The 12,079-nt window shown below is 36.1% G+C and overlaps 1 protein-coding gene across 1 annotated transcript in view; it reads right to left on the bottom strand.

Annotated features, from left to right (window-relative positions):
* Positions 1-4,434: 4,434 nt before the first annotated feature.
* LOC134678943 (proton-coupled amino acid transporter-like protein CG1139) overlaps positions 4,435-12,079 on the bottom strand; it is a 50,590-nt gene continuing 42,945 nt past the window's right edge. The window contains exons 3-6 of the mRNA XM_063537698.1: positions 11,463-11,603; positions 11,065-11,337; positions 9,660-10,211; positions 4,435-8,683 (exon numbers count right to left, since the gene is read on the bottom strand). Coding sequence (XP_063393768.1) covers positions 8,275-8,683; positions 9,660-10,211; positions 11,065-11,337; positions 11,463-11,603 — 1,375 coding nt within the window. The 3' untranslated portion in view covers positions 4,435-8,274. The remainder of the gene's footprint in view (positions 8,684-9,659; positions 10,212-11,064; positions 11,338-11,462; positions 11,604-12,079) is intronic.

Raw genomic sequence — 12,079 nt, 5'->3', positions numbered from 1 at the left:
GGAGGGGGCTTTTGACAGTTCTTTGTCGTACATGTTGGTAAGGGTTGAAGAACCAAACATACACATACTCATCACAGACTGATCAAGTCGCTAGTATGGAAGTCCCGTCTCTTAAAACGTAGTCAAGGCCATAGATTAGTGTACGTTATAACTGTTTTGTTCATTTTTGTTCATTTTAGGTATCGTTAAACCTTTGAAGTAAAATTAAAATTGCAGGAAATGTCGATAGTTTATCGATATGACTTTATCGACATAGCTACAGCAAGGTGTTTCCACATAGAGTCTGTGCGGAAAGAGAAGAGTCGTGGCAGAAACGGGAACTAACATTTTAAATTTTATATGGCAATCCAACCCTTGACACCTGTCTTGTAAAAAGTAAACAAACTTCTGTCATTGTATATTTTTATTAACAAAAACCGCAAGTTTTATGTATAAAATATTTTCAAAACACGATGAAACCGTACATAAAACCACAAGAAAAATTATATTTAACATTGTTCGGTTTTGTCAGCGGGAAGAAAACGGCTAAAAGCCGACTATCGACTTACAAAAAATCGCGGAACGTGTTTCCGCTATTCGCGGGTATTGATGTTGTATTTAATATTAAATAATTACCTATTTAATAAGCCCCCTAAGTAACTTGTCTCCGGTAAATAATCGGTAAGTATATTCATTCAAAATATATTAATTTTCATAAATATGCAGGTCATTCATGATCTTTAAAATAACTGACAAATAGTCTTGATACTTTCCATTTTATGCATATTTATATGTAATTATTTTTTCAGGATTGTGTAAAAGTACCTACGGTATCTCGAATAAAAGACCGCTAAGTAGGTGATATGCAAGAATTCGTAATCTACGTGCCGGATTCAAGCACATCCAGTTCCTCACATCAGTCCCTGGTTGTTCTGAAGCTAGCTCAAACATAAGTGACATTGAATATTTTAATTCAGACGTCGATTACAAAGAATAAAACCTTTTCATAAAAATATTTCTTTATTTGTAAGTTCGTTTACTAGGTTCTGTTAGTTACGAAATTATAAGTATTTCATATTTAGCAGACTTTTCGGCGAAGTAAAATATCGTGAGATGAGAGAACCGGACATATCCCAATAAGGCCTACCTACTTATGCACTATTTTTATTCATTTTCATATTTATTATTAATAATGTACACATACATTACAAGTCAAGTTTACAATGGGTGAAATATATCCCAGATAGTAAAATTACAGTTCTAATGCCCAATTTTTACCCGATCTACCCGGTTTTGTATTAAAATAACTGTTGGACTGCACAGATTAGGTAGTACATAAATGAGACTCTATCTTGTTTGGTACTAAAATTACAGTTGTATTGGGCAGATTCTTAACTAGTTTTAGCAGTTTTGTCAATCGCACTGTCACTTTTTAGTATCTGAAACATAAAAACAAAAGTGTGTTTTAAAAAGAAAACTAGTGCCTGCGCTAAATCAGAGGATTGATTTGACGAGCGGGCACCACCACCAGGCTCCGTTTAGTAAGCCATGGTAAAAAACCGGAACAAAAGGGGTACAAGTATCATGACCTTTAGTGTCGTACTATAATCACGTGACCAGTGTTGTCAGCATAGCAAAAACCATAAAATAGCACTGGCGCGCCCTCAAATCCCACGACTCTTCTCTTTCCGCACAGACTCTAGTTAATCGTACACTAAACAAAAGTGGTCCCAGTGACAGCTCGCTTGGACGTAATCTCTGTATATTATATATCTATGAACGTAGTCTATATATATATATATAAATGCAAGTGTCCTGACTGACTGATTCATCAACGCAGAGCCGAAACTACAAAAGCCAGAAAGTTGAAACTTGCACACCAGATTGCATTTATAAAGTGTACAAGAGATAAGAAGCGATTTTGAGAAATTCATCCCCTAAGGGGGTTAAAAAGGGGATGAAAGTTTGTATGGGGTTAAAATTTTCTTTTAAGCTAGGAATTTGAAACTTCGTAAAAAGCTATATTATTAAAATACAAGAAAACAAATTTCAGCGTTTTTGAAAATTCATCCCCTAAGGTGGTGAAAAAGGGGTTGAAAGTTTGTAAGGATATCAAAAATTTTTTCGAGTGGTGGACTTGAATCTTTGTATTTGGGGATACTATTAGAAGACAATAAAAGTAATTTCAGCGTTTTGTAAAATTCATCCCCTAACAGGATTAAAAAGGGGTTGAAAATTTTAATCCATTACAAATGCTTTGAAACTTCTTAGAAAGTCATAATAGCCAATTACAAAAAAAGTGATTGCAACGTTTTTGGAAATTCAACCCCTAAGGGGGTTAAAAAGGGGATGAAAGTTCGTCTTCGGGTGCAAATTTTATTTTAAGCTATAAACTTGAAACTTTGTAAAAAAGTATCAAATTTAAATACAAGGAAACAAATTTCAGCGTTTTAGAAAATTCATCCCCAAAGGTGGTGAAAAAGGGGTTGAAACTTTGTATGGATATCAAAAATTTTTTCGAGCGCGGGACTTGAATCTTTGTATTTGGGGATATAATTAGAAGACAATAAAAGTAATTTCAGCGTTTTGTAAAATTCAACCTTTAACAGGGTTAAAAAGGGGATGAAAGTTTGTATGAGGTTAAAGTTTTCTTTTGAGCTAGGAATTTGAAACTTCGTTAAAAGATATATTATTAAAATACAAGAAAACTAATTTCAGCGTTTTTGAATATTCATCCCCTAAGGTGGTAAAAAGGGGTTGAAATTTTGTATGGATATCAAACATTTTTTCGAGTGTGGGACTTGAATCTTTGTATTTAGGGATATTATCAGAAGACAATAAAAGTAATTTCAGCGTTTTGTAAAATTCATCCCCTAACAGGGTTAAAATGGGTTTCAAAGTTTGAATCCATTACAAATGCTTCAAAAGTTCTTAGAAAGGCATAAAAGCCGATTATAAAAAAAAGCAATTGCAACGTTCTTGGAAATTCAACCCCTAAGGGGGTTAAAAAGGGGATGAAAGTTCGTCTTCAGGTACAAATTTTATTTGAAGCTAGGAACTTGAAACTTTGTAAAAAGGTATTAAATTAAAATACAAGAAAACTTTTTTCGAGTGGTGGACTTGAATCTTTGTATTTAGGGATATTATTAGAAGACAGGAAAAGTAATTTCAGCGTTTTGTAAAATTCATCCCCTAACAGGATTAAAAAGGGGTTGAAAATTTTAATCCATTACTAAGGCTTTGAAAATTCTTAGAAAAACATAATAGCCGATTTCAAAAAAAAGTAATTGCAACGTTCTTAAAAATTCAATCCCTTAGGGGGTTAAAAAGGGGGATGAAAGTTCGTCTTGGGGTGTAAATTTAATTTTAAGCTAGGAACTTGAACTTTTTTGCAAAAAAAAGGTGTTAAATTAAAAAACATGAAAACGAATTCAAGCATTTTTGAAAATAATCCCCCAAGGTGATGATGATGAGAAAGGGGTTGTAAGTTTGTATGGAGATCAGATATTTTGTGAGTGCGGAACTTGAATCTTTGTATAAGGGCATAGGTACCTATTATGAGAATACAAGAAAAGTCATTTCAGCGACCAACATCAAAATCCACTAAACTTATAACTTCATACAACTTGCTAAAAAAGAAAAGTACTTAATTTCAACATTGCTTCGATATGAAAATTATAGGTACTAAAGATGTAAAATGTTGAAGATAAGATTCCACGCGGACGAAGTCGCGGGCAACAGCTAGTGATTATATATATTCTCTGTGGCTATAACCGCGAAAATCGAAGTTCGCAAATTGCGTGCATTTTTCTCTGTCTCTCTAATTACGTCTTCATCGGCGTAAAAGAGAAAGATCCCGCATTTGCGAATTTTTGTTTTTCCTACGCAGTGCGAGCAAGTGTTATTACGCCAAACTTATGTTTGGCTATGTATGGATTGCGTGGGCTATCGAAATCGCTGCAAACTTTTCTTGGTCTAACGCAAGCTTTTAAATTGCTCTAAATATACCTTTGCTTTTAGTAAATTTAGTGTTTCTAAATTATTCTAAACGGCAGAGCCATACATTTATTCAATTTTAAGCTGTGCTCGCGAGACCTACTTAGCTCACGGAGCCACTATTGACTATAGTAAAGTTTGTAGTTAGGAACGATTTGAATGGTTACCTACAATAAGATCGCAAGGCCGGCAGACAATGATGATTTTCTTACTATACCTACATTCTTAACGCAAAAGAACTATAATTATTAAGTATATATCGAATTTGATTTATAACTATGCCATACATATGTATGGTAACATTTTTACAGATAAGAAATTTGTTCTAACGGTTTATCTTTATGCTATTGTTTATGCTGGCTTGTAACTACCTATCTGAGGTTTTAAATTTTATTATTTAGAGTAGGTAATTGATTAATAACAACACTTAATAAAAGAGAACAAGTAAAACTACTCCTCATTCCTTAAATCTCGTATATTTTAATACTGTAACAAAACAACCATTATAATCTAAAATCGGTAATTCATACCAATGAACTTAGGAATGATTTCCTTTACAGATAACTAACAGGTATACATTTGACATGTATCAAGATGAGTCTACAATACACAATAATAAATCGCCAATATATGCTTACAATTTTCTATAGTAGGTAGCAAGTAAGTGGTAATAAAAGTTAACTCAATGATAAACTTAAAGAAAAAATAAGTGTTCCGTGAACAAAGTTTTGTACAGAGCACTAATAAAACAGTATGATGGGAATACAGATGTTTAGGTGCCTACGCTTCCGATAATACACGTACAACATAATTATATCTTCTTCTCATTATCTACACAGGAAAACATTACTACAGACAGACTGCTGTTTTTATCTATTTTCATCAGGCGCTAGCAAACATTAATACTATTAACAGATACGTGAAGAATGGTACAAAATGGCAATTAAGTACAATATTTCTGAATACAGTTAATTTGATAATTACAATACAGTCTCAATAAGGTATACGCCGTGGCAATAAGCCGGGGTAACGTCAGGAAGATGGTGATAATGATACTAGAGACTCATATAGAAATTAAATAATTTCAATTTCTATTTGACATTTGAAGTCGTTATGTAGGTACCTATAATAATTTACAAAAACTGTTAGGTACTCGCTTGGTATGTACAGCAGCAACAGTAGTTGCCAAGCGGGCGATTTGTTGAAAATTACCTTAACACGCTCTTATTCTCTTAACAATAGAGTCGCGTCAAGATCATTTTGAACATCTGGCCCGCTTAGCAACTTCTACTACTGACTGTACGATTGTAGGTAATCACAGCTGCAAAAGTGCAAATTAACTTTATGGGTGGAATTCCTTCAAAAAGGAAGTATGCTATGTTGCAGCACGCTGTATACCTAATAAACTTAACTACTCTCTCTCCCGGAAATAGGCAGGATACCTAGCGCGAGATTAGTAGGTACGAGTACATAGTAATAATTGTCAATGTTTTCATAGACATTCGGAACCAGTTTGCTGTTCTTGTGAATATATCTGTCACCAAAATGACTGTCTCGGTAGGACATAAATATATAATTTACTTACAAAACAAAAACAACAGGGCCAGCACAAACGCTGTCAAGTGCTACTTTTACGAGGGCTGGTCTGAAAGTTATTAGCTGCTTAGCTACACTTACTCGTATGCGATTCAAATAGAATTTGTACCAGAAATGCGAAAATAGGTGAAACGAGTGGTGATAAATTAAAATATGAACTGTACCTACTACTTAGTGCGGTATAATTAGCACATTACGACACTAAATATGTCGAAATTTAAAGGTATATATGTATCTACTGTAAAACGTTGGAACACACTGCCGCAATTGCGATGCGTGCGTTGCGAATTCGCAACTCCCTTTGGTCGTGTTGTTATCGCCATCAACTCGTTTCTTTGCTACTTTTCGCATTTGTATCGTAATGTAAAGTTACAGCTAGCAAATTTCAGATCTGCTCTCGTATTTCTGGCAATGTGAAGAGTAGATACCACAAGACATATTTAGAGTAGTTATCCAGGTAGGTATAAGTAGATAGTTTATAAAAGGTACCAGTGCCATTAAATTTTCTGGTTATTAGGAACATGTCCATAATATTCTGAATTATCAAACTAATAATAAATACAAGTATAAGCTATGATTGACTCTACAACTTTAAAAAACAAAATAACTGGACCAGCGCGAGTCCAACTCGGGCTTCGAGTGTTCCTTGCGACTTGAATCTACCTCTTATCAAAATGTTATCTACTTAATTGAATGCTCCGTTGTATGCCTATTTCGATTTATTAGAAGTGGCCGATTAGACAGAGTCGCACCATAAGAGTTAAATACTTAGGTCCAAAGGCAAGGGATATCCTCTCCGGTGTGTCTACTAATAAATGGCGTTTGACTCTGGAGGTTACATTCATCATTTCAACGGAGTTAGGGTCAATTTGGAAAATATCGTCTATAAAGAGAAGACCGTCTACAAGTACTAACTCTTGCGTTTGTACCTACACACTCCACTTACAGAAGGTGGGTAGAGCAGAAGAAGCGAAGCTCTTCGTTTCTTACTGTGTCTGAGCAACGTACGTACGACGTACGTACGTTGTTACGTACCACGTACGTCGTACGTACGTATACAAAAAATACGAGTTCTTCCTAGCAATACCTTGTATATTCTTCACATCGACCTTAACTAAAGTTACAGGTAGTTTTAACAACATCTAAGGTATTAGCTTTGTAAGCTATCATTTAAATGCTTTCAATCGCCTTATAAAAGTCAACTATAAATCTCTTCTTTAGTAAGCACTCATTGTACCCTAATGAAAATGCATTCACACTATCACAAAATATTTTGAATTATGATTTTTGAACTAATACCAACATCTAATTATCTGTTACACAATTTCGATCATCTTAAAAGGCAATGCAGTGGTTATCATCACCTGCTTGTTTTTATCTAGGTACATCAGAAAATATATTTTTTGCTTATTTTAAGCAAGTTTAATAAGGGGTTATCATTAACCTAAATGTATCACATTTCATTAATGCACTAGAAAATTCTCACACGTTCATATAAAATTATCTACAGTTGTTTTAAACCTACATGGCTACAGAGATTCGGAGCAAAGGAATAATGATTTATAGTAAACACAAGACACCGTGCCATACTTACAGCGACACAGCGTAACGACCATTCTTGTAGTCCTTTCTTGTTGCAATAAGGACCTAAAAACGATCGGTCATCCGTGTCGAACATAATACTCCGTAGTCCAGAGGAACTCGGGCAGTGTGGTCAAATGCACTAATACGATCTTAACAGTATCTCCATACCTCCATATATCATGGGATGGTTCTAGAGACCTTTGTGTTCAGTTCTGCATTCAATAGTTTTTTTTAACTTGTCTCTAAAATAAAGGTTCTTTAATAATTATTTATCAAAAATTACATTCGCATATTGTATAAACTATTACTATCGCCAATTTATATTATGTCAAGATGGTCGTGCTCGGTTGCTTGTTCTAATAATCCTCCGGTGCTTGACAACTTCAATTTCATCCAGAGGATTACTAGGTAAGGTTAACTTTATCATGTGTCATATGTATCATTTAATCTTGTTTTGCGTGAACAAAAGCTTGCTAAAGGGGTCCACTGATTACCAGTCTACCTGCAGTCTCTGGCCTTATCGGGCGGCCTGCCGTCCTAGGCCAATAACGACCACACACATAAGCGATTACTGCCTGCCGGTAATGGCCTACTGCCACCTGCGACTACAGAATAGCAGTTGAGAGTCGTAGGTTTTCCGGCGTACGGCCGCCCGCCGGCAACAGTCTGATATAAGTTAGACAGGGCCCTGTAAATTGATAGTTCGCCGGACGAAATCAGCCTGTCAGTTAATCGCAACAAGCCACACATAAACAGTTCTATTTCAGACCGCGGACTGTCCGGCCGATATCTGTGTCGTTGCTGGCCGGAATTGTTAAGCGGCGACACGCTCTCGATTCGTGTAAAGCCGTCAGGCTGAAACCTGAACTAGAACTTATGTGGCCATTTGCGATTAACTGACAGGCTGATATGGTCGGGCGGACTGGTAATCAGTGGGCCCCTTTAGGCGGCGATGTAACTTCATACGTTCAATTATAACTATAAGTAGTTATAAAATAAAAAGCAAAAAGTGATTCCAAGTGGTCCTTATCCAACTACATTTTTTACAAATACTCTTACTTCTCGGTTGTGGGACCGAGTAAATTTTATAAATATATATACTTAATTAGAATATGAATCTCAACCGTTAATAATTTCTAAAATACTAACATAGGAACCAGTTAAAAATCCGAGGATCCCAAATGAAACCAAAAACATATTTTTCCACAGGACCCACTTGCAAAAGCCAAGTCCATTAGGTCTGTCCCAAAAAGTGACGGTTTCGATAACAGCCGGAAATATTAGACCAAGGAAAGACAGGCATACCGCACCAACAAGTGATATAAAAGGTGATAATTTAGGAATGGCAATGGCAATGCCTAGTGTCATAAGCACAATCCCTATTCTTATGCTGTACTCGGCGAGGTTTTTCCTGGCGCCAAACAGATGGCGAACGTTCTTCCAGATGATTTCCATAGGCACGTAGAACTGCAGACTGTATGTAAAGAAAATTGCTACGGCGATCATCAGCTTCACACTCTGGCCCAATCTGGAAAGTTAACAAATATAATTGTAGTCTAATCTACGAGTAACTAAAAAATATACAGGTAGTGCTGAGTTCATACATTTGCTAACTACTTGTTAACTACTTCCGTATAGTAAAAGTAGAAAATCCATAGATGGTTCTTCTTTTCATATAGGCAACATTATATTGACTGATAAGATAAAGCTTCTCAAATCAAGTTTAACAATTGTTAGAAGGCATAATACCTACTATTTAATTAAAAATGTTTTTTTATTTCAATGTGACCTTGTTCTGTTATACTTCCTGAGTCATGTACCTACTAGGTACTTATTCTGATTTTAGTAGTATCCACCAAAAACGTTACTAAGGAAAAAGTAACTTTAGGTGAATAATCAATAATTATGTTCTAGATAATTTAGCTATTATTTCCATTCGGATGGTATAGGAGGGGACAGTAAAATGACTTATATTGTACCTATAACTACATTATATCACTAGATTTTTCTTTAGTTTTAAAATACTGACGTTTATAATTTAATAATAAAATTATATTTTACAAATATTTAATTTGTTCAATTTAATAGCCCTTTAAAATATTTTTACATAATTTTCAATCGTGGCACGTGCCAAGAAATGAGAATATGGCGAACGAATGTTTGATATGTCACCGCATTTAAAAATTATATACTTAGCTTAAAATTTAGTTATTTCTTCGCAAGTGTGATGAAAATAGTGTACCTATGTAACTCAGGGGGTAAGAATATCGTAAACTCGTGTCTTTAATTCTCTCGTTTCCAAAATTTCCCCCTCTTTGCACAGTGTACTTGTATATAACCTACTGGGATATATATAGTGTGGAAAGATAAGTCGGGCCCTGGAGGGAAACTACCTTAAATCCTTAAGCTGGCTCATTTCACTTAAAGGAGACATTCCTTTATTTTTGAAAAGAAACTCCCTCCAGGGCCCGATTATCTTTCCACCCTGTATAAATAATACTTACAATTCGTCCTGAGGAAGATTAAGCGTGATGCTTCCTTGAGTGTCTTGTCCATATTTCAGATATCCGAAAAATCCAGTTGTAGCATATAGAGACACGACAAAGAACATCCCAATGTTTAGCACGCCAGGGCAGCCGATGAAATGAGTGGGAGTTTTCATGTTGTTCTCCAGTGGCATCACGACACCGATGCCCTCCAGAGCGAAAATAGCGGTACCAAAGAATGTCGGCAGTTTGTCGAATCCAGCGAAATTTTCACGTTCACTGGATTCAGGCATTTCTTGAAACAGGTAATAAAATGTGATACCCATCCCACAGCCGACCAATAAGTTCGCAATCATAGAAAACGGGGCCAAGTACTTTAAATTTCTGATGAGATTAATAAGAATTAGAAAAGGTAGAGTCGCAAGCATGTAGAGTCGTACATCCATATCGTGCCATTCTGTTCCCTTTGCGTAAAAATCGGCTACTTGCTTAACATTTGTTGCCACAAAGACTATGTACACGCAGCAACATCCTAATAAGTCCACCACAAGGAACCAGTTCACCATGGCTCTGAAAAAGAAAATACATATATTACATATATTGAATAAAATAGTAAAATCACTGATGCTTTTGTAGGCGACTATATAATCGGTTTTACTTAATGCATTAGTGTTGACCAAAGTTTAATTTATTATGTATACGATAAGTAAAGTCAGATCGACTAATTCGTGCTTCATACACTACGTGGTAGGGAGCTCTTTGTCAACAGTTAACGTTTTACAATCCACACGATACATAGAGTTGTCACATGCGTGCGCCCGAGATGACAGAACACGTGCAGTCGTGAAATGCGATGAAATTAAAAAAAACGTTTAACAGCGCTGCGCTGGCTACTGACAACATACCAAAAACAAAACCTATTCATGTGTATAGAATACTAGGTTTTGCCATAAATGCCATAATACACACAACTCAGCGCCATCTATTTCAGCTGTCAAACTAGAGGGCATGATATTTCTTTCGCTGCCAATAACTCTTACTCACTAAATCCGAGTATATGTTAATGCTCAAAAGCCGCGAAAATTTAAAACTGGCTATAAAAATGATCGTTGTTATTTTTACCTTCAAAGTCGTCATTATTTTGAATTTTGCACTAATTTCGATCTTAATTAAACAAGGTTCTCGTGGCTCACAGAGCTTCATTAGTTGTGAATATCAAAGCAAGGAATTTAATATCTATGCTTAGGTTAACTATACTGTTCGAAGGAGACGACATGAAATCCTGATTGACATGAACTGTCTTGATAATATTCAAATAGTACTCTTATAAAACAAGTATAAAACGGACAAATAGTACTCTTATCACACGGATAAAACCATAGATCTAGAATTCGCTCACGCTAATTCTATGGATAAAACCTACTTGGCTAGTCTCGAAAACTTATGTGCCGCCGGAGGCCCGGCCAAGAAAGCCGCCTCGGCCGTCTCGGCGAAGCCTAGCGAAGGCTTCTGCATCCTGTGGCACAACTCGTGCGCGGTCTTCACCAACACATGCACGCAGTACGTGCAGACGCCTCCCACCAGGAACGTGGCGAAGAGCCCCACGTACAGGCCGGCGTGCAAAAACGCCATGGGCATGGCTAAAATTCCGCTTCCGAGCGACCCTTTCAGTAAATGGATAAGTGTATCCAGATCTCTGAAAATGAGAAATGTCAAATCAATTTGACGTGTAAAACTCTTTAAATTTTGGTTATTATTTTTAGTAAAAATATTATAGCTTGCAAGGATGATAACGAATTGAACCACGGGGTGTAAACTTACGATGTAGGGTGCGCCAGTTTTCGGTGCTCAAACGGATTGTAGTCTTCATCAGCCTCTATGTCCCGTCCCGGTATTTCCATAAGAGGCAGGGTGGACCCCGCCTGTTGTTCCACCGGAATTTCATTAGGGTCAACTTTATACCTGTCAAACATTTCACAATTCTGTTATAGCCAGTTTAATTGAACATGACATACTTACTAAATAATACTGTATGCGAGTTGATGACGTTAGGAGTGAGTATTAATAAGAGTGTAGTATTTAAATACAAATGAAACAAGTAACCATAGGAATATGATGTGATAGCTAGAACAAGTAAAGCGCCACACTTTGAAGCTGATTTATGATCGGTAAGAATGTAGAAATGTGTGTTGTCGCGACCGCGTGTCGAGAGATCTGTTACTGGCTATTGTGGCTATTACTTGAAGTTAAAAATGTGTACAGTCGGAAAAAAAAATGTGTTACTAGAGCTGCGTTATCGTGTGTCAGTGTCGTTGTGTATAGTGTGATACATTCATTATGGTCTCTAATATAATAATATTAATTACTTTTCGTATGCGTTTCACTCTGTTAAGACTCGGCATTTACAGACATGTGGCTCCAACATTAAATTCAATACA

The sequence above is a fragment of the Cydia fagiglandana genome, chromosome Z (assembly GCF_963556715.1).
Source record: "Cydia fagiglandana chromosome Z, ilCydFagi1.1, whole genome shotgun sequence".
Taxonomy (NCBI): Eukaryota; Metazoa; Arthropoda; class Insecta; order Lepidoptera; family Tortricidae; genus Cydia; species Cydia fagiglandana.
This window is presented reverse-complemented; position numbering and strand designations above follow the sequence as displayed.